The sequence below is a fragment of the Stegodyphus dumicola genome, chromosome 10 (assembly GCF_044657685.1).
Source record: "Stegodyphus dumicola isolate Sdum_Otavi_A_Nest chromosome 10, ASM4465768v1".
Taxonomy (NCBI): Eukaryota; Metazoa; Arthropoda; class Arachnida; order Araneae; family Eresidae; genus Stegodyphus; species Stegodyphus dumicola.
The window spans coordinates 62,799,786-62,824,584 of NC_140777.1; the positions used below are offsets into that span (position 1 = coordinate 62,799,786).

The window sequence follows — 24,799 nt, forward strand, 5'->3', positions numbered from 1 at the left end:
CTAAGGGAGGAGATACTAAGGGAGGGGATGCCTAAGGGGAGAATTTTCTAAAAGAAACTGGCTCCTAGTTACATTACACATGAGGAAAATCATAAAAACCAAATATGCAGCCAGCCTATTTGCCTATGTCAGACTCCAAATGTTTCAAAAATCAATACCTTTATGGTATTCTGTGATCTGATTTCAGAGAAATATAATCACATAATGAGTTGTTTTCAATCTAATCACTTATTTGTACTATCAAAAGAAACTGCTTTTATTCACCATCAAAACAAAATGTAACACTCTAAATTGGTAAAATAAATTTTAAGGTAGAAAATTTTTCCTGAAAATATTGATTTTTATGACAATGGAATTTTTATTTAATTTCTTTGAATTTCATATTGAACTGCATATTTTCAGGTTTTAAATTTGTGACACTGATTTCAGGAATTCCTTTTAAAATTTTATGCATTCTAGTAACGTCTTTTCTCGGACAGCTCTTAAGTTTGTTATCAGTTATGTTTTCATTTTACTGCAATAGAATTAACAATGACTTTATTTTCACAAATGCTATTGCAATATTTGAAAAATGACTCTTCTACCGTGTGATGGCTCAGAAACTGAACATGATTGTTTATGGGAAAAAATTTATTTTTTAATGTTCATTTTTCATTGTTCACACTGAATACAGTGAAAATAGCAAGCCTTCACATTTTCAGCATTTAACCCTTTGACAGACAGGTGGGACACCAGATGTCCTGTCTTTTTTATCAGTTTTTATCTCCCAGATGAAAGCTGCAAAATTCCATTTAAAATACATACAATTATGCCTTTTAGTTTTCTAAATGTATAGCAGAGGGCAGCACTAGTATTCATTCATGGAAATAATGTAGAAAAAATTCTTTGCAGGTCTAATTTTGAAGCAGTTTTTTTCCCTTTTAATTTCTTATGCAGTTTAAATCGTCTGAACAAAACTTATGGTATTAGAATGAAAATTTTTATCTGAAAGTTTCCTTTTGTAATAAAAATTGTTTGAATTCATATATATTAATTAAAAATTGTTGAAATTAAAGGTAGGACATATACGTCCCATCGTGCATGTAGGAAATGCTGCTAGGTGGCAGCACAGCTCAAAATTTTTTAAAAAATTCAAATATTGTGTTCATTTCATATAAAGATAATGCAAATTTATATTTCTAATAAATGGCAGTATAAAACTTAAAGATTTAGTATTTTTCCAAAAGAAATGAAAATATGACTCTATAACATGAAATGTCATTGAATACTGAATGGCTATGTGAATGTGATTCACCATAAAAAAATATCCTAAGCAGAGGAAAGAGAGGTTGAAATGTAAATAAACGTGACACCTTCTAAATATCCTCCTTTTTATACCTGTAACAAATAAAATACTGGTGCAGAAATCTTCTCTGTTTCATTATGAAATCATTAAGAAAATATCTAAAAAGTCATACAAGGGGCTATTTTTAAAAAAATTCTATAATTTTTTTAACATTTTTTATTTTGTGAATATGATCAATATTTTCTAGATAATTATTCAAAAAAATTTTTATATCTTGCAGTTTCATTTGGTTGCTAAGACTTGCACTTTATATAAGCATGTTAGGAGAATTTACACTCAGGCAGAAATGCCAATTTATTGCTCTAGATGCGCGTTGGGACAAACGGTATCCCACCGCAACATGAATTACTTAAAGGTTTACCTGTGGTGGTGGGGGGCGGTTGCATGAAATAACATTGTATTAAGAGCTAATTATCTATGTGTAGTTATTTTTATTTTATTTTATTTTATTTATTTATTTTGGAACCGAACCTTAAAGGGTTAAAGCAGATATCATATGGCTGTAAATGAAGAATATTTTATACATATGAAGTGGGGTTAAAAACTATTCTCTCATTCAGATTTTCTGTTAATTGATAAAAATGTACATACAATGGCATATAACAGCCAAATGTAGTAACCGTACGATCACTGGCACTTTTTGAAAAGAAAATAGTTTTCATCCTGTTTGTGAACATGCACTTAACATGTTTTCCATAAGGAGCTGCTCACAACCATCAGTGTTTTGAGACGCTAGTTCGCACGACGACGCCATTTCAAAAGAAATCCAGATTGACTTAAAATTAGCTCTATAATGCATAATTCAGGTTACTCAACTATTTATAATATGACTCCGATATAAAATATATTAATACTGAATTAGATATTCTAAATTTTATGTTTTTTGGCTGATTTGATTTTGTAATTGTCTTACACTTTTAAACTTTCACTTAATCCTGAGTAGAGAAGGAAAACTTAAACATATCAAAATACTTTTAAACATGATGGAAATAAAATTAATAATTAATGTACTTAGTATTATTTGGATATACTTAATAATGTACTGCACATTGATGTTACACAAAATGAAATAAATATTAATTGATTAAACATGAGTTGAAGGTTAAAATTCTACAAATGTCTGCAGTAAATTAAGGAAATTCAGGCGGAATAAATCACAAAGAGTGGGAGGATAAATTTGCACAGTTTAAATTTTATTGCTGGAAAAAAAAAAAAAAAAAACTTTTATAAGCAAGGGCTAAAAGTTAAAAACTTGGAGACTTTGTGATCTATCAGAAAAGTTGACGCCTATGATATATGATAATGCTTTATATTTGTTTAGCCTTTTTTGCTTTGATTTTTCCATTTCTTCAGTAATATTAAAATACTTTCAATGTTACTATCTTGCTGCTGTGAATCTATCTTCTTTTGTTTTATCTGAGGCTTTTCTATTCTTCGATTTTGCTTTGCAAGATGAACCAAAATGAAATACTACTGTTCCTCAGTAAAGGATCAGCACTGGAATTTGTGTCAGTAAGCTTGACTTGGTTCAGTTACAGCAAGTTTCTTTTGAAAAATAAAAAATAAATTGGAAGCAGAAATTTGCAAAATTTAATTTTCAGTTCTTCTGTTAATTTCATGTCTTGTAGTTTTTTTTTTTTTAATTTTAAAAAGTTTTAGAAAAATGTTAATTATTAAAAGTTAATCATCATGGAAAAATTGCTTTACTAGCAATGGCCAATTTTAGTGGATATGCATAAAATTGTGACAAAATTTGTTAATGATAATTAAAGCCATATGAAGAAAATTACTTAAAAATGAACAGTTGAAAAGATAATGAAACAATACTGAATGAGTTTATATTTCATACTCCCTTCAACTGTTCAAACAGTGTTTCATCCTTGCTATGTGTACGCAAATTGAAAGTAGAAATGAAATTAAGTGTAAATATTTAATTCCCCAAATTTAACATACTCATATGCCTATCAAGAATTCCCCTACATGATGGAAATTAATTTAAAATTATTTGGAATGGAAAACTATTTAAATGAAAAAAAGAACTTTTTGAACAATACATAAGCATCAAAAATGTTTTATTTTCACATTCTACATGTTTCACTCATCTCATTAATTCAATACAAGCAACTAAATTTTTGTAAATAAGTATTAATAGCACTACATATCCTATCTGCATATTAACTGAGAAGCAAATGAATGCATTTTAAAGAATTTGGTTTTGTATGATTTTTATCACAAGGCTATTTTATCTTTAGAAAAAAATCCTAGTCTAGATGAGCCCTTTTTATCATTCCCCCCCAACTGCATGTTTTTAAATATAGAATAAAGATATAAAATATTTCTTTATTCCTTAGATTTTTATATCTTTATTCATTATTTGTACCTTAAAAAATATAAATATCAGTTTGGTGAATGATACGTAAAAAGTGGCAAAAGAAAAAGCATGAAAAGAAATTCATTTCAAGTAGCCAGAAATGAATGAGAGAAAATTCCGTTTTAATGATATGGATGAGGTTTTTTTTTTTTTTCTTTCTTTTTTTTCCTGTACAACAGATTAAATCTGGTGCAATATTGAACACTGCTGGATGTAAAGCATCTTCAGTGTTTTTTAGCATTGAATGGCATTTGGATTTAATAAGCATTAATCAATCGATAACTCAACAATTCCTTTTGAACTTTATATGGCCCACAGTTTAAATATTAAATTTTCGCAGCATTTGAGTATACATGAAAATCGTTTTTATTTTGATTTTCATAAAACATCCAAATTGCAAAGTAAAAGATACTACAAAATCATAAGCAGCAAACCAAAATTGCCATTTATTATACAAATAAATAATTATATACTTATAGAAACTTAAGCATTTATGAATGAAAATATTAAAACAAATTCATTACATCGGTTTGGTAGGTAGACAACATTCCATAGCTTTCTGAGAACTCAAAGCATACAAATTTCCTATACCAGCTGTATGATACAGCTTCTGAAACACTTTAAAATTGTTCTGTAAAATTTAATTAACATGTTTAACATTTGTTAGTTAATTTTTCAAAACTGTAAAGTTTTTAAAACATTTCCTCCGAGTGAGTGAGAAAATTATGATCTTAAAGTATAACAATTCAGAAAATGTTGTGCATTTTTTAATTACTTTTTAAAAATCATAATTCAAAAATTAAATGTATGTAAATATCGAATTAGTCATCTATAAACAAAAATATTTATATCTAATGATAGAAGGTGAAAGTTTAGTCTATATAACAGTCTGATATGATAGAGTTAGGTCAACTGCTTAGCATCAGAGGAAATGAAGAATGCTATCTAGTTGATATTGAAAACATTCGGCTTCCACTTTTGTATGATGTATTCAAATTTGCACAAATTAATCATTCATGTTTAAGTACTTTCAACTTAAAAAAATATTCAATACAATCATTATTAAAAGCTTTTAAATAAATTGTCAGTGTTGCAACAATTAAAGCCACAAAGTTTTTAATTAATTTTATCCTGAGTTTTTTCCTTTGTGATAGAGTTTTCTTGGTGTTCCCTATATGTATTGAAAATATGAGCCAGTTTCCTTCAAAAAGAAATTCTTACCTTTGCCAATGAGTGCTTTTTTGCCATTAATCAAACAACCAAAAAAATATATCAAGTACATTTCAGTATTTTTGTAGTATAAGTATCAGTTTGGAGTTTAAGAATTATAAATTTTAGTATTTTAAATATTTTTTAAGCTAGATCCAAAACTGTAACTTCTTTATTGACAATAGATATGAATATTATTTATTTACTTTTCAATCTGATTTAAATTAAAATGCATTTAATACATAATGAGTTAAAAATTTTAAATATTTTTATAGAATAACATTATATATATAAATTTTCAAACATGCAGAAGATATGGAATATGTCCATATTTAGTCTAATTGCATATTCGTCTAATATCCTCTAAAATGTTTCGCTATTCCACACCTGGACCATTTCTTTTCATGATCTTTGCTCATAAGCTATGTTAAACTTTAAAATAGCCCTTTTAGGTGGCCATTAAAATACAACCTTTGAAATTATTTTCTTCTACTTTTTTGTAATTTCCAAGGAAAATATAATTGTTTTAGAGTAATCATTCAGCCATTTCAATTTCATCTTAACATATAATAGCAATTAATACCTTCTTTTTTTTTTATTTTTTTTACTGCAAATCAAACTCTATTAGTAAAGAAAGATCTGTGACTCAATCTTACTGTTCATATTTGATCAAAGAATATCTTTTAAAATTAACTGTTGGCAGTTTTTCATTAGTATAAAAAAATCATGGTCCTTCTTTGATATTTCTTGTTTTTAGGACATAATTAGGAAACTAACATTTTGAAGACAGTTCATTCTGATGTAGCTTGAAAAAATTTTCCTGTAATCTTATTGGCTTTGATGTGTTCTCTGTTTCATCCAGCAAAGCAACTGTTTGCTGAATATACAAATATTGAATACCTGACAGAGATGATTTATGTCCATCGATGCACAATTGCATACAGGGCATGTTTCAACTTGGCTAACAGTAGTCATGAAAGAAATGGTATGATGCATGATCTATTTCAAGTAGTAGTGATATGTAGTAGCAATAATTTGTACATAAAAAAATGCAAAATACATTGCTTATTGTGATAAAAAATTTGGTTAATGTTATCAAAATACTGATGTAAAATCACTAAATAAGGTCAAAACATACTACAAAATTTGCTAAATGGCAGAGACATGTTGCTAAGTGACTTGGCTTCGATTTAAGTCTACCATGTGCAAAGGAGCCAGTTTTTCAAGTTTTAGGAAAATCTATTGATTTAATCAAAATTAGAAAATATGAAGTAAAATTCTAAACAACCTTGCTTTTTTGTGCCAAAGCATCTGAAAAAATTCAAGCTGCAGCATCAATGACAGAAGATATTTGCTAGTTGTTTTTTGAAATAAATCCAAGAACATCACGAGATAAATTTTCTGAGCTGAGGTTAAGGGACGTTTTATGAATATTACTTATATTTGTATTGAATTAGTTAAATTATATCAATATTTTGAAAGACATTTTTCTTATTGTGTTATCAAAATAGCCCTGGGCAAACATGATTACATTAAGCAGCACCTGTGTACTAAAATGAGTGTGAGATACAATTCTGTCATTAAAAAAAAGTACTACAAATGCAGGTTTAATACCTTTTATTTTTATTAGGGAAAACCCATTTTTTTAATATAAAAGTTATTTACAGTAGAATTTATAAATGCTTCAAAATGCCAGTTTCTTAAGCAATAAATATACATGGTTGTCTACTTCAAACCCGTGTAAATTATTAGGATCGCCCTGCAATCTCATTAGTAAACCTCCAAAAGAGACATATGCTGCCCTAAAAAGAAATGCTGCAATTAGTAATCAATACTAGCAAAAGAAATTTATTTTATTTCCAATGCAAATTTAATATGTTAAATCAAGTTATATTAAAAAATATGTATAAAATTATGAAACAGGTTTGTCATCCTCTATTACAAAACAAATAATTAGCCATTACACATACAATAATTTATATCCTTAAATAGTTGAGAATAGTAATCTTTTACCTCTGTTGACTCACGGTACTCATAAAACGACACTAGTATTTTTTATTACTTTTTTTTTTAAAGCACAGCTTTTACCATCAGTAGGAAAATAAATATTAAAAAAGCATTCAAAATACATCAATACTGCATACACTTTATCAGGGGGAAAATTGTGGATATAGTCAATAACATATCTATTGTTTTCATAACAAAAATTTTTTTAAATGTTATTTACCATATTTCCTCGCATATTCCCCCCTTTTATTAACTAATCTTGTCTGAAAAATCAAAAGGGGAAAATTAGGTGAGTCATTTATAATCTCCAAATAACATAATTAAAGTAAAAATGCAACAAATGAAACGTATGCATGGGGATAAACTACTGGTAACTGTCACAATATTATTTCTTTATATTAACATTACGATATCTGATGGTAACTGAGCAGGACAATCCCATTTCAGCTCAATTACCTTATAAAGCTCCAAGTTACTTCACATGAATCTTGACTACAGTTCTTCTCTAGAGGAACACTAGATCATGGGTGTCTAAAGTTCAGCCCAAAAGTCTTTAAAATGCGGTCCAAACACAAATTATGAAAGTATTTAAATTTACACATTTTTATTAAGAAATAAATGTTTGAATTTGATTTATGTATAATCGATTTGTTACCGTTTATTTTAAAATAAAAACATCTTAGTGTGTCATGACGTATTAAAACCCTCTGCATATGGCTCACACGAGATGCAAAATCAATCTCGTGATACAGATCACATGAAAATAGTGTGCATAAGTTTATTTCTCTTATTTTCAATATGGATCCCACTTTTTTTTTCATGTAGGCCAAGAATATTATAATATTCATATTCCACATCTCATTTTGCACCTAGATGGTGCTACAGGTTTATATCTATCTATTTATCTATTGCTTCTTTCATTCTTGGCGGGAACTGTGTCATTTGCAAAACAATTTCAGGTTTACAAGTAATAATAAGTAAGTAGATGTAATATTATTAGTTGTTCAAATTAGTTAGCATGTAGTTTAATTTATACTTTTGCAGTTCATAAAAGTTCACAATTTGTAAAATATTTAAATCCATTCTAAAACTGTTCCATGTGGTATATTTTACTACGCATGAGAATTTACGTTTTGAATTATGCGTGTATTCGCTAGATTTTATATTTCCAAAAATAATCAACCATTAATTGTCAATGTCTTTTTGCCATCGTTAAAATTTTAAATATGTATACAAATTTTCGACGAATTACAATATTTTTATGCAGTATATTGCATTGTATTTTAAGTTCCTAATTCTTTTATCAAATTCTTAAAAAGGTATGAATAATTCATATTCATTACAGATATTTGCTTATAAAATTAAAATACATAATTTTTTACAAGGCCTCCATATCATTAGAAAACAAACAGAACATTAAAAAAAAGAGTTTATTATGAAAACTGGATGGAGAAATATTTTTTTATTGAGGAGAATAGTAAAGCACTTTGCTTAATTTGTAGGCAACTTGGTGCCAGTTTTTAAAGACTACAATTTGAAATGACATTCTAGTCAAAAGCATGCCACAAAATATGATGTATCTCTCCACATTTCCCATAAAGATAAAGTAAGAGAACTAAAAAAAGGGCTATCATCTGAACAAAATGTTTTTAAAAAGACAGCTACTTAAAATAATAACATTGAAAAAGCAAGTAATGTTGTAGCAAATTTATTAGTGAAAAAAATCAAAAACCCTTTATTGTAGGTGAATTTATAAAAGAATGTATGGAAAGCTTAGCAAACATAATTTACCCTGAAAAAAAGTTGGATTTTTCTAAAATCAGTTTATTACACCAAACTATAGCTCTAAGAATTGAAGAGGTGGGGAATTCATTTGAAAAGCCTTTAAAAAGTAAATGCATCAATTTAAAATTTTATTCATTAGCTGTGGACGAAAGCACTGATGCTTCTGATATGGCACAATTGGCAATCTTTATCAGAGGAATTGTTGAACATTATAATATTCACGGAAGAAATGGTTGCTTTAGTATCGTTAAGGGACACAACCAAGTCTGTAGATTTATCCGATGTATTAAAACTGACGATGAAAAGGTTTTCCTTATCTATGAAAAATTTATCAGCTATCGTAACTGATGGAGCCCCTGCCATGGTTGGTAAAAAAATGGGGGACTCATTAAGATGGTTAGTAATGAAGCTGTCGCTGCCGGCAATATGATCTTAATGGCATATCATTGTATTGTACATCAGGGCAATTTATGAGGAAAAATTTAAAAAATGAAAAGTGTATTAAGCATTGTTATAAAAACCATTAACTTTATATGAGCAAAAAGACTTAATCATAGACAATTTCAAGATTTTTCTTAAGGTAATGGGCACTGAAGTTGCAAATTTTATTTATTATACAGAAGTGAGATAGCTCAGTAAGGAGAAAATGCTTGAAAGATTTTACGTTTTAAGAACTGAAATAAAAATATTTATAGAAACAAAAGGGAAACCTGTAGCTGAATTTGAAGACAAAGATGGGGTTTTAGATTTATCATTTTTAGTAGACGTAACAGACCCTTTGAATGATTTAAATTTGAGACTTCAAGGAAAAAATCAACTTATTAATAATATGTTCCAAACAATAACAGCGTTTGAAAGAAAGTTTAAAATTTTGGCACAATCAAATAAAAGTAAAAGATTTGACACATTTCAGTACTTTGGCTGCATATAAACCTACGAGTTTCACAAAATATGTAAAATATGCTGCATTAATTTTTGATTTAATTCAAGAGTTTAAAAATAGATTTCAAGATTTTTGAAAAAATGAAGAGTATTTCAATATTTTCTACGTCATTTTCTCTGGAAATAAGTAAATTACCTTCAAATGGAATGCATTGAACTGCAAAGTGACATTCAACTGAAAGAAAAATTTGAAAATGTTTCTTCTCTGGAGTTTTACAAAGATTGCAATAAATATCCTAATTAATAATTGCAATAAATATCCTAATTTAATTCCTGCGATAAATATCCTAATTTTCACAATCATGCTTTTAATGTCTTCAGCTTTTGGAAGTACCTATATTTGTGAACAATTATTTTCAAGAATGGAGCATACAAAAAAACAAAAACAGGACAAAGATCACTGACAAACATCCTGAAAATGCATTAAGAATTGCAACCTCATTTATTGAACACATTATTGATTAGCTTGTTCAACAAAAGCAAATTCATCCAAATTAAATTAAACAAAACTTTTACAAATTAATAATAAACATGTACCTATACATATCTAATTCAAATTAAAAAAATAATAAAAAGTTAATTGATTGTAATAAAACAAGAGTTATATTATTATTTTAATTTGTTAAAAAATATTCTATGTGTGGCCCACAATTTTTTTTTTCTTTGTGGCCCTCAAACGGTCATACTTTAGACACCCATGCACTAGATGAATGAATGAAGGAAGGAAGGAGAAGGGGTAACAAAAGACCTGCACTTCCAAAGATTAAATATATGAGCAGTGACAAGACTGTAATGAGCTAGAATGTAAATAATAGTAGCAACGTTAAATCACATGTTTGTACAGTTTCTTAAGCATGAGAGCACCTGCCACATCCAGGTAATTTATTGAAGAATTTGAAAAAAAAATAATAAATTCAAGAGATAATAAATGTATGAAATGTAAATACAAACTAAGTAGAATAAATAAAAATACAAACAATCAAGTGAATACAATTTGCCAATCAACTAGCCCTAAAAGTGAAAAACTCTGTACAAATTATGGAAGGAGAAAATTATGCAAATGCTTTAAAATTTTCAGAGCCTAGTGCTAAAAAGCTAGGGGTAGATATGCAAAGAAATATGGTAATAAGGTTCTATAAAAATAGTTCGATGACCACTGGTACAAATGAAGTATGCAGTTCTACTTGTATGTTTCAGTGTGAGAGCAGGTCTGAAGAGGTCCACCGTCGGGTGTGAAGCTATGGTTTGGGGCAATAGGGATAGTGGTTGTACCAATAGAGGCCACACAACCAGCTAACCACACTGCCAACAACCACCGCCGCCGCCCAACAGCTTCTTTCCATTTTGAAGAAATGGCAGTCCCACCTTACATTCCAGAAAATGCATTTACAGATATCTGATGACACTAATGTAAACGCACATCTGGAACGGAGGTACAACAGCTTGTCTTGTTACATCTGCTTACTTAGAATCTTCCACGAAAATCTTCTGCAGTGTTCTTCAGTGCTTTTTGACATCAGTTGTAGGAGAATTCATTCAAAGAAAGAAATAAACTAAAATTACATATGACTATTTTTAGCTTCTCAAATAATTTAGTGTATTCATTTTTCTATTGATGAATATTGTTACTAACATGATTCAACATCCTCAAAATATTAAGTTTCACTACATATACCTACCTAGCCAAATAACCTTTAACTGCTTAAAAGATTTGCTTATAGTCATAAGGAACCCTTTTACCTGTCTGTGGTAGGGGCTTTTCATTTCCAAAGTTTTAGTTTTTGATTACCCCATATTATTTATTTTAGTTAACTTTTTACATTTCCAGATGGCATTACCTGATCATAGCTTGTAGATTTTTTTTAGTTTGAGGGGGTACTGAATTCTTAATGAAACATCTGCTTTCTTACAGAAACATTATGCTGCATTTGTTGAAGGTTTCACTTATTAAAGTTTTATTAAAATAAACTTTTATAATATTATTAAAAGCAGATAGAATAGTTTTTAAGTTGTTATAATATTGTAATTTACATGCTTCAATTTTCATTCGGTACTTGTTTTAAAATGTGCCAAAAATATCCTTCTTGTACTGTTCCTTATTTTGAAAAAGACCATACCAAAATGAAATATTAAGTTACAGCTAAAATTTCCAGATGTGTAATAAGTATAAAATGTAAAACTATCTAAAATGTTTATTTTTACCAGCGTGTGTTAAAAATGCCAACATTACAGTGTATTTTATTTAAAATAAAGTAATAATATTAATAGTACTACTACTAATTATCATTATTACCAGTAATAATAATTATCATTACCACTACTACTATTATTATTATTAATAATAGGAATAATATTACTATCCATTCCTACGTGTTTGAGAAAACTAACATTACAAGAGTATTTTATGTAAAATAAAGTAATAGTATTAATACATATTACTAATTATTATTACCATCAATAATAATAATTATTACCACTACTACTATTATTATTAGTAGTAATAGTAGGAATAATATTACTACTCATATTTACCTGTTTGAGAATATCAATATTTTAGGGGTAATTGTAATTTTTATTAATCTGTACATATATTTTATTTTCGACTTATGAATGATTTTTTTTGCATATAATTCATCTAAAAATGCAGTTTTCTTTCAAAGTCTAGCCCACCAGTGGCCGAGTGGTAAAGTCGCTGAACACTGGTAGTTCGGTCTGAGGTTCGAATCCCGTGAATGGGCTGGCTGCATGGGTGTTTTCGTGGTTTTCTCCATGTGTAACGTGTATATGAGCCAGTTTCCCTTAGAAAGTTCTCCACGAAAGCAACCTTCCCCTTAGGCAGATAGCCCTAGTGTGCTTTGCTATAATTAAATACACCACCATCTTTCAAAGTCTGTAATTAAAAAAATTGACAAGTTTGGGGTTTTCTGAAATTCACTGAGCTGAGAAGTGGCTAATGAAGTGTTGATAAATTGCTGATTAATGCAGTGGTTTAAAAAATAAATCTAATTTTAGGATATGATTCATTATGACGAAATGCTTACAATGTTTATTACAAATATTCTGGAATATAGTGATATTATGTTTAATTTTTCTGTCCCTTTAAGTCGACATGCATGAGCTAGTGCAGAAACGTACATATTAAATATGTTATAATAAAAAAAAATTGAGGCACCATTTTTATTGCATTTAATTTAATAATATATATGAGAAAAGCTTTTAAGATTATGCACGATTATTCCGATACATTTGCAGATATAGTTTTAGTATTCTAAATTTACTGAGTCTCTCTTTCTAGGTATTTTGATTTCGTCAAATATTTAAAAGAAATATTCACATCAAGAAAATATGTTTTGATTCATAAAACAAGCAATTTCAATTTGTGACTGTTGTTGGCACTTTTTCCAAGCTGTCACTTTCCAAAAGCATTTTCATTATTCTAACTGAAAAGTAACTCAATGAAAAAATTAATACATTTTCCATAAAAAAAATTAAAACATCATGCTGTCTATTTTAGAATGTTTTCTTGACAAGTAAAAAATTATAAAATATTTATTGTAAGAAAATATATGACAAAGAATAAAAAGTTACATTTACATAAATAGAAACTATTGTAAAATATCAAAAGCAAAGAAATTTATTTTCATTACAGAATTTAATTACAAAAAACTGATGTATAAGTAATATATGATTCAGTCTTTGAAAATTATCTAGCTGCTACACCAACAATCCATCTAATGTTTAATATTTTAAAGTGTAATAGTTGATAAGAAATTCAATAATTAAACCAAACTATAGGTTTTATATAACACAAGTCAGCAACAAAAATATACACATTTTTATACATGGCTGAAATGAATAACCCGATATTTTTAAATCACATACCAAAGAAATTATCCATGAAAAATTCTGTTGAATTCTTTATAAAATGCTTTGGCTTCTATGGAAAATATCTTTTATTGCATTGAACTTTTTTTGGGGGGGGGAGGGCAGCATGTTCAATTTGACTTTTAAAAATAAAATTTAGTAAAAAAAAAAAAAAGCATTAATACTCGAATATAGCTAGAAGGTTTATAACACATAAAGATTAAGAACTCTTTGTATAATTTACTACACCATAAAAAAAAAAAATTTTTTTTGCTGTTTTTATTTTGTCCTTTGTACAGTTAAAAGAAAGTTTTAAAACTTTTTCAAAAATGTAAAATGACAATGAGCATTCTGTTATTCTGTAGAAAACTGACTGAGTGATATTATCCATAGAAATTTAAGGTGAAATCTTCTCGAATTTCTATGTCTGAACGACATCTGCACATTGTAAACATAAAATAAAAGTTTTGTGATGTGCTGCAATGTTTGGAACAAACAAATAAGATTAATAATGTGCAACAAAGTAAGATTTAATGTTCTTTAATGTTAGGAATGACCTTTATACTGTAAATTACTTTTATCTCTTCTTCCTAATGTACTTAAAATTGAAAGAGAAATTTAGTTAAATGAAGATATCAAGTAGTTTGAAAAAATTGTTAGATTGATTTCAAAATGGAAATAGCAAAGGCTAAATGCACCCTGATTCTGAGAATATTATTCAAATTATGGATGTCAAATTATGGATAAGTCAAATTATGGTTGTTTAAAGAAATCGAAACTGACATTATTAAGTTTTATGATTATCATGAAAATGATTAACTGCACATGTAAGTTGAAAGCTGCTATTAATAACTGCAAATCAGATATACAAACAACACAACAATGGCCTATTAGTTTTTAAAATTAGAAAAGCAGTTTGTTAAATTTTCCTCGTTAACAATAAGAAGATTTGATGGCAATCATGCTGATTGGCAAAGATTCTGGGATCAATTTGTATCTCTAATGTACTGAAATGAAGATTTATGCTATGAAGATAAATTTGAATTATTTATATTTAACTGGAGTAGCCGTGAATACATTTAAAGGAATTACACAAACAAACGAAAACTACTCCAATTATCAAGAAGCAATAGAAATCTTTAAGCATTTAAGAAATAAGATTTAGCAAAACGACTTTAGTTTTTAATTCTCATTCAAATAAGTTGCTGAATTTAACACCCGTTAGGAATTCTACAGATGTCTTGCTGCTTAGAGAATTGTTAGACACTTGTCAAACAGAAGCTGGTGATTTAGTAGCCTTAGGGTAAATTTAGAAACTTGCTCTTCTGTGTCCCATATTGATGAAATTAATACGACAGGATATTGTTCTAGAAATCACCAAAAATGCAAATTAGACGAGTTGAAAGTACAGAAACAAAAACCTCAAATAAGTTGCTGAATTGTATTTTTAATATAGAACAAGTATTAAAATAGATGGGAAAAAAATTCAAATCCCATCACGAAAACTAGTAATCCAAATACAAAGCTTTAAAATCAAAACACTTTCTTTAAAAGTTTTATAAAAATATACCATCAGTAATGGCATTCAATATGATGTAATCTCATGCATTTACTGTTGTGCACCACATGATTCATCTAAATATAAAATGCCACGACAAAATAAATTTAAAATTTTAAAGAATACTAAATGTTGTTTCAAAATGTATCATATTAGTAATAAGTGAGCATAATTCTAATTATCTGAATAATAACCAAAATAATAAAACTGCAACAATTAATCAAATGAATAATGTTGAGGACAAATGTAAAGTATCACTGAATTTAAATTGTAATGCTTAGGTTATTCAAGTGTTAAATAATTTTAATTCTGAAATTGTCAGTTCAGTCTCACAGTGTAATGTAAGCATGTTATGTTCAAAAAATGTTTATTCACAAACATGTACAACTGTTGCAAATTCAGAATTTAATTCTAAAGTGACTAGACTCCTACTCGATAATGGAAGTCAAACAAGTTGCTGCAATGAGCATTTAGCGAATACTCTGTAAGTTACAACCTATTCGTTATGAATTACTTTCCATTTATTCCTTTTGTACGCAACACCACCAGAGAAAAAATATCCAGTTGTAGGATTTGAAATCAAAATCAAAACTCTTGTTAACAAAAGCATGATTTCCCCTCCAGATAAACAATTATGGTTAGTCATCAATTACAGCTCACTGTTTCATGCTACGGAGATAAATATTTGGATGAGGAATTCTATTCGGCTATATTTTGAAAATTAATTTTAAATGGTATTATTACCAGTGCATACATTCTAGCAGCTACAATAAGGCACATATTAAAAAATACATCACTCAAAAGCTGAAATTTATGAAATGTTGAATTCCATGTTTATATACCGATCATTTATACTATGGAGGAAATATAGTAGAAAAGGCATACCAACTGTCATTTGATACAGTTATCATTTTAAGGCAAGTGACCATGAATCTATGCATATTAAATTCAAATTCTAAAGAGTTCAAAGGCTTGTGGTTAAAAAAAAGGTTTACCAATGAATGATTTCTTTACAAAAGCTGAAATTTTAGGCCTTGTTTGAGACACAAAACATGACTCTATTAAACTAGATTAAATGTAGATAATTGTTTAGTTATTCCTTATAATACTAATGTACGTATAGTTGTATCAAGAATAGATGTAATTCATTCTTGAACAATTCCGTCTTTAGGAATGAAAACGGAATCTTTTGAATTATCCTTAACTATCTAAGTATTATATACTAGAAGAACAGTGTTACAAGTTACAGCTAAAATCTAGGACTCACTTGGATTTACATCCCCGTTCGGGATTAGAATTAAAATCCTGAAACACCAGATTTAGATAAAGGGTCTTGATTGGGACGCATAGCTTCCAAATGATATTAAAACTGAATTTAAAAAGTGGCTCGTGAAAATAATTTATTTATAAGGGATTATCAATAGACAGAAAATACTTTCAAAATGTTGACACACTCAACAGTGACATTTCCTTATATACATGTGTTAATACTAGTAATTACGCTTATGGAAGTGTAGCATATTTCAGATATACAAGTAAGTTTGATGAAATCAAAACAAGTTTTATTTTATCGAAAACCAGAGTCAACTCTCTTAAAAGCTTAACATTAACCTCATTAGAACTGCTGGGAGCAGTTACGGCAGCTAGAATTGCAAAATATCTAACTAAATTATTTAATCATATTTGTCAACAGATATACTTCAGGACAGATTCGCAAATCATATTACACTGGGTTAACTCTTCTAGCAACTGAAAACCTTTTATCTCTAACTGGCTTGCAGAAATTCAAGCCTTGAGAAATACCAATAATTGAAAATATTGTAGTGGTAAGGAAAATCCTGCAGATTTATTAAACACAGATTTAAGCCTGAAGTCTCTTAAGACTTGTTTAGTTTGGTGGTTTAAACCAGAATGGCTACAAAACCAGTATATAAAGTGGCCATTTCAACAGAATTTTGACATAGAAAACTATGACCAACTAGAATGCAGTAATAAGATATCTGTTTATGGCATTATTATTAACAGAGATAGTTAACTATTAGATATAAGAAAATTTAGTATTGTATTGAAATTTCTCAGAATTGTGGCATGGATCATCAAACATTTCGTTGCTACAGCAAGAAAACTGCCTGCTGATAGTGGCCCATTAAGTGCTTCTAAAATCCAGGACGGTGAAATATTTTGTGTTCGCAAAGCTCAGATGGATTTCTTCACATCTGAAATTAAGGTTCTTCCAATCCAACAAGTCAATTTCTTCGAGCTTTAGTATACTCAGCTTACCTACGTTTCTTGATGAAAACCAAATTCTTCGAATTAATGGAAGACTAGAAAAAACCTAACAGACAAGGAAGTCATAGGATATTGTCTAATATCTCAAAAATATGCAATAAAACCAGCAAAACAAATGACATCTCAGTTACCTAAAGATTGGATTGCCGAAACACCGCCTTTCTATGCTACAGCTGTGGATTTCACAGATTCTATTTACATCAAATCTGGAAATGGAATTCAAAAGTCATACACTGTATTGTTTACGTCTGCTATTACACGAGCGTTACATTTGGAACTCATTTCTGATATGTCTGCAAATAAATTCATTTTGGGTCTCCGATGTTCCATCTCAAGAAGAAGGAACTTACATTTTTTATTCAGACAACGTGAAAACATTAAAATATACTACCAAAGATATACGGTATCTTTACAGCATAATTTAAAGAACAGACATTCAAAATTTTCTAGCAGCTGAAGGCATAATCTGAAAAATTGTTGTGCAGCTTGCACCATGATGTTCTACAAATGCCTTATGAAGAATATTTAAGGAACCATTGAAAAGACCTTAGGCAGAGCACAATTGAATTTCGAATAGTTTATGACTGTACAGATGGAACTAAATATTGCGAACAGATGACCTACATTTACAACAACTTACCCCATGGTGCACGGAATCCTCCTCACCATGGTGCAAGCTTCACAATAAATTCTCAGATTACGCCTTCAGCTGCTAGAAAATTTTGAAAGTTAATTGATGCTCCTTTAATTATGCTGAACATCCATACAACTTTGCTGAAATCCCACAAACAATTCATTTGTATTGTCATTAAAGGACGCTTCTCTTCTTTATTAAAAAAAAAATTGAAAAGAAAAAGAACATCATTAGTTTAGTAAGTATGAAGAAACACCGATGCCTTCCATACCTCTTTTAAAATAAATTATTATTTTTTTAATCTTGTAGTACTGTCTTCTTTCAGTGTAACTGAAATCACCTTTTATAATTTTTCATATGCATTTCTGACTTTCAACAGGGTGTAATACACAGAAAATGGACTGTAATATACATATCTACAACTTTGGTATATAGGTGTTTGGTATACACACACTTGCACGTGCACACACAGTTACCTAGCTTCCATGTGATATTCCTGTTACCTTTTTTCAATTGTGAATTCTCCTATTAGCAGAGTCCTCCTCATAATTTTGTATTTTGATGCATATAATACAAAAAATTCAGAGTATTATCTTTTGAAAGGGAAAAAAATCAAAACGTGTGTGTACATCAACTGCTATATATTCATATGCTTTCTATAGTAAAATTATGACAAGAAAATGAATGGTAGCATCATCTTCAAATGAAAGAGTTTCATTTGAAATACCAGCACATTATTAATAATAGTGGCTGTTACAAATTAGTTAAATTAACTTCATCTCAGCAAAATCTTCTCATCTGTAATGACATAATATAAGTTCTGTAAAAAATAACTTTATTCAGCTGAACATATTTTTTATAGTGTGTACATTGAAATAACCAGACAGATATACTCATTTTATAGATTGTAGTCTGATTTCAAATATGTATTGTATTTTAACAGTTACAGACATTAAAGAAACAAATGCTGAATTCTTATTCCAGCAAGCTTTATACATCAACATCCATTTAGGATTGTTATTCAATAACTTTAAGCATTATATTCCCTCAAAGTCTGGAACTAGAGACTGTAATAACAATATAAAATTTTATATGAAAAATAAGAGAATAAAAATTTTTAACCAATACTTCTTCAATTTTTTAAAATTAAATTCTGTATAACAACAAAAGTTGTACATTTAAAAATTTTTTGTACATAAGAAATCTCTTTCCTGGTTATAAAAATACTTCAATCTTAAGTTGCTGTCCTATTTACCTAGAAGACTAGAATTACTGTCATGATTCTTTAGGACGGCAGTCTCAAACTGGTGGCCACCTAAAGTAATTTTACATGGCCCGTAAAGACATTGTAGTTATATACACACATGCAAATCCAATGTTGCAGATTTCAAGATTTTAGTTACTTGAATTTGAGTTTTTTTATTTCCATTCAAAAGAAGTTAAATTAATATGCAATATGATATCAATCTTACTCAAAGACATGAAGATAGGGAATTTTTATTAACTTGCCCCCCCTCCAAAAAATACAGTTGCAAATATTTGTACTAAGAATATTCGCTTTGTTTCAGAATACATCTATATGTAAACCACTTTGTTTCACAGTTGAAATTTAATAAGAATATAACCCCACTGACATATGAGCATCTAAAATTCAAGTTGAACATTACAGTAAAAAATAAAGTTTACAATTATTTATATATAAACATATATATTAAACAGAAATTGTCATTATTTGTTAAGTTTTATCCCAGTTGGAAAACTGTCTCTGAAAACTGTTTTCATATTTTTTTTTTAATTTTTAGTTTAAATCAAGGCAAGTGATTTAATAATTAATTGAACATCTTTGAATTATTTGAAAGAAATGCCAGTTTAAGAATTTAATATTTAGCTGTCACTATATTTGAATTACAATGTGTGACCAACAAAAAATAGAAAATAAATTTGAATATTTTTCCTTTGTGATATTATTTTTATGTATGTTTTGATAAATATTAATTAGCTAAATAAAAAATTTATTTAATATATTTTTTTACTTTGTTAAAAAAAATTCCAGCCTGTCAGCTGTTTTCAGACAGCACTTTAAAATTTTATGCTCATTCATAATTATAAATATGTACTTTATATGGAAATGTGTAACTGAAGGGAAACACGACTTTTTTAAAATTAAAATTATTATTAACAACTTTTAACAGCTGTGACAATACTAATCACTCTTTCTGTGTGATTTATCAGTAAATTTTTGTACTATTTTTGTGACCCAATTCCTTCTCTTATCAGAATGGATATAGTATCAAAATCTTCAATTCAGGGAAGTTCATTCTAGTGGAGTTCGACTTACCTTGACCTTAATGCAATATTAATTATTAATTGTTAATAAATGCAATATTAATTATTAAATTTTTAATATTAATTAATAAAATGTACATAATACTGATTGTGCATAAAATTTCTTTGTTCTGCAGATGCAAACTGCATTCGGATTACTTATATTACAGACAACTGAAATCTTTGGTTACCAGTTGAAAGTGGAACAACAAAACATATAAAGACACTGAGATTCTAAAAATAACTCAAGACATTTTAATAATTTAAAATGACAAGTGATAAAGAACGCATCAAACATTCCTCATAGGAGTTCTGATAAAAATAAGTGTCACAGTATTTGTTACACCAGTTTTCAATATACAGGAAGAATGTAGTTGAGCACATACTGCCACTGATCTTAGAAATTTTGGGATTGTAAGGCATAGCTGCCAATCTTCAAATATGAAAAACCAGGAGGTTTTTTTGCACTGTGGAGTGGCAATATTTTAATAGAACTCTATACTAACTTAAATTCCCTTTATAATGCATGATTCAGGATATTCCATTGATGTAAAATACATTAATATTCAATTAACTGTTCTAAATTTTTATGTTCTTTGGCTAATTTCATTTTTTAATTTTCTTTCAGTATTAAACTGAGGAAATTTAGAGTAGAGAAAGCTTGAATTTATCAAAGCACTTTTAAGGAAACTGAAACAAAATTAATAATTAGCATACATATTACTGTGTGAAGGTACAATACGATAATGCAAAGGGGGGAAGAAAGAAAGGGGGAAAAAGAAAGAAAAAATAAATAAGTAAAATAAAAATAATAATACAAATATTTAAAACATCCTTTGAATCTTCATATACATCTCTACAACAGTAGATAAAGTCAATTAAAATCCAATAAAATATGATAATAATTATGCAGAAGATCATTAGGAGTGAGGATATGAAATCTGCACAATTTAAGCTCCATTAATTCAATGAATTTCATTTACTGTTGAAGATAAATATTAAAAAATTTGATGCGGACACCACGACTTCCTTGTATGGCCAATTAAATTATACGCACCTTTTGTTGCATATCATTCACACTAATTTCCTCAAATTTCGTTAGAGATACATTTCTCATTCTATTAAATCAGTTCTCAGTTCATGGCAAGGTAAAAATACATAAAAACTCAAAACACCTTCATAAAAAATTCATAAAATACAGAAACACATAAAATACCAAATACAGTTGAAAATAATTTACAATTAAAATTAGAGTTTCTACAGAAAAACAAGCAATTCAACCAGCGGGGAAGAAGACAGATTTTTCGGTGCATAAAATTGAAAGCTTACTTTTGGTCCCACTCGGCAAAAAGACACTGAAGTTGGTACACAAACTGATTTAATTCACTATTCTACTAAGGGTTTCAAATGTAAACAAATGGTAAACTCGTTAGACTTAATTCACCAGTTAAACTTTTAAATTGTTGATAATTCTAAAACTATTGCACGCAGTTTAACTAAAGCCATAAAAACCTTAAACAGAACATATGAACAACATAATCCTGTCACTTTTAAAGCCCAAAATACACAATTTACCAATACATAAAAATATAAAACTGAACTCACCGAGCCATTTAACAGAGTGGGTGTAGTATATATACGTATATAGTACATTTGGTGCGGCCAATTGCAACCAAAAGGAGAGTGCAACAACTACTTTCTTGTAACAATAATGAGTAAGTTTGGAAAGAATTATAATAATAGTTGAAAATAGGTACTGTGCTAGTGTCAAGCATCAAAGAGATGTGTACCAAATTGCCAATTTGTTAGAATCGAAATTTAATGTAAAAAAAATATTCATGAGCTACATATAAAATTCAAGAAATTTAGCACATTCCAGCCTACTGGGCTAATTAATAATGACAGAAGGGGCGAGATGAAATGAAAATAACATTAAATTGTGTTTATAATAAAATTAGACTAACAGTGCAGTGACATGATTTAATATGTGTTGATCTACAAAAATATATTACCTGACACCACCTACTAGCTGTTACATACTGTGAGAGATGTAAAAATTTTCACAATTGAAAATTAACATTTTTTTTCCAAGCTATTCACACACACACACACAAAAGACTTTAAAAATACTTTAAATTTTCAAAAAGTAACAAAATTTTGTGGTATGCTATCAAAACTTCAAATGCACTGAATGCAGTACCTCTGGTCATAACAGAGGTACTGATTATAAGAAAAATTACATTATTGTGTTCTTAAGAGTTCAACACTATATAATCAATATGTAATAAAAGAAAGAGGGTGGGTTTGGGTTTAGAAATATCTCTTTGAAAACCCAGATAAATTCCTTCTCATCTAATAATTTGCAGTAAATACTGAATACCTGAGCTGCCTTTAAATGCATAAACAAATATATATATATATATATATATATATAGAGTATATATATATATAAAAACCCACCCTCAATGTGTAGTTTAAACTCACCAGTTCTCTCTCATTAAAACAAAACCTAGCTGAAATCTTACTTACATAAGGCAATAGTTAAAGGATCAATTTCTTGAAAATTCCAGATATCAGTTCCAAGTATTGAATAATCTCGAATGTTCAGGCAAATTTTGTTTTATAATTTATTAACTTTTTCAAAATATCACTATTTTGATGACATTTTCCAAAATACTGCTTTTTAACAAGTTGTATAGAATTGTTAAAAAATCTGCATAAAATTTAAGTTACATGACATAAAAGTTAATACGCAGATAGAAAAAATACTTACATATATTTGAAACTAAGTTGAATAATTTCTATTGCAAACTGGAAACATAATTTACATATCTGAATGGGTACTGCAATAATTTATATATTTTTAAAACAATAATAAGCATTAAGTTTCTAATACTACCTTAACTCCTTAGAGATAGGCTTATCATAATATTTTTTCTCAAACAGACAATTTTGAGAAAATACTTACACCCGAAAATAAAACTTCTAGGATTGAACTATGATTGGAAAAGCTAAATAAAGAAATTAATAACAAAAAAAAAAAAAAAAAAAAAAAAAAAGTGAGGTAAAAAGAAATTTTGAACAACTGAACAAATCTTATTACAGTCAAAAGTCGTTAATTCGGACACCCATAATCCGGAATGATCTATAATCCGGACCACCTCAAAGCTAAAAACTTTCTGCGCATGCGCTACATTGGCACATGCGCACAGGCGTTTTACGCGTGCGCGTAAGACCTTGACTACTGCGCATATGCGTGTGCGCAAGTGCAGAATACGTTTTCGCCTGCGCGTTTAATGTATAACGGACGGTGTAAGCTAAAATTATCTAATTATCTATTTCAGTTAATGTTAATGATTGCGTTGTTCCTTAATCTTCGACTTGGATCCCGCTTATTATTTTTTGCAGACTGTAAGAGCAATTTTATAAAAGTAAACTTGAACTTTAGATTATGTCAAATAGAATTTCCGATGCTGGAACTTCCAAAGGATCTACAAAACGAAAGTATGTTTCGATGTCCAACAAATAAAAAGTGGAATTGCTGCAAAAAATGGATAAAGACATGAAGAATGTGACATAGAGGTTAGTGAAAACGAAAAAATTTCGATTGACAAGTTAGTCGGTATTCTCGGCACAGCAATTAACGGGACTTGAACAGCGGAACTTTGTAACTGAACAAGAAATTATGTCTGTTTATAGAATTAAAGAGAAAGTATTATCACATAAAACGAAGCACTTTTAAACAACTTACATTGAAAGAAATGTTGAATAAAGTAAACAAATAAATATTAAGCTTTATTTTTTGTAAATTTTGATACCCTTTAGATCATAATTGTTCTTTATTTCATAAATTACGGTTTCATATTTTTAATTTTAGAATTTCTGCATACCATCTTACGAGATTTAAACTGATGATCTATAATCCGGAAAAATCGATAATACGGAATCGCCGAAGTCCCGACGAGTCCGGATTAACGACTTTTGACTGTATTAAGAATATGTTAGTATTTATTCCTTAAGGAAACTTTTTTTTAAAAAGAGTCTTCATTATTTTAATGGCGTGAAAAAATTTACTTCAGTTTAGTTCACTGTTAATTATTAAAAAAGAAATAAAAATATATGCATCTGATAGGTTACATGCTATGATAAATTTTGCAAAAAAATATTTGAGAAGAGAATATTTGCACAGTTTTAAAAGTGTTTCGATCTAGATGCAAAATATTTAGATTGGCAATAGTGAGTGTAACAGAGGGGATATTTTAATTTCCTGCATATTTGGCTCTTTAAACACTTTACCAAATAACTGTGACAAAATGAAAAACTGGCCACGACGCAAGGACTGCATGTTAAAATGGAACAGCTGGTAAGCCTACTTAGAGATGACTTAATTTTCATGAAATCTATCCTATAAGGACATATTTTTAATGGAAGAAACTGATCAAAAATCAAGTTTTTAAATAAGTTTAACCC

The 24,799-nt window shown here is 28.6% G+C and overlaps 2 protein-coding genes across 2 annotated transcripts in view; one reads left to right on the plus strand and one right to left on the minus strand.

The window, feature by feature from the left end:
- Positions 1-11,870, plus strand: part of LOC118184508 (protein yippee-like 5) — a 46,863-nt gene extending 34,993 nt beyond the window's left edge. The window contains exon 4 of the mRNA XM_085824993.1: positions 10,857-11,870. The gene's annotated coding sequence lies outside the window, so the exon portion shown is untranslated. The remainder of the gene's footprint in view (positions 1-10,856) is intronic.
- The window catches only part of Polr2H (DNA-directed RNA polymerases I, II, and III subunit Rpb8), a 151,706-nt gene continuing 133,434 nt past the window's right edge, over positions 6,528-24,799 (minus strand). The window contains exon 4 of the mRNA XM_035354187.2: positions 6,528-6,727. Within this exon, the coding sequence (XP_035210078.1) occupies positions 6,610-6,727 (118 nt within the window). The 3' untranslated portion in view covers positions 6,528-6,609. The remainder of the gene's footprint in view (positions 6,728-24,799) is intronic.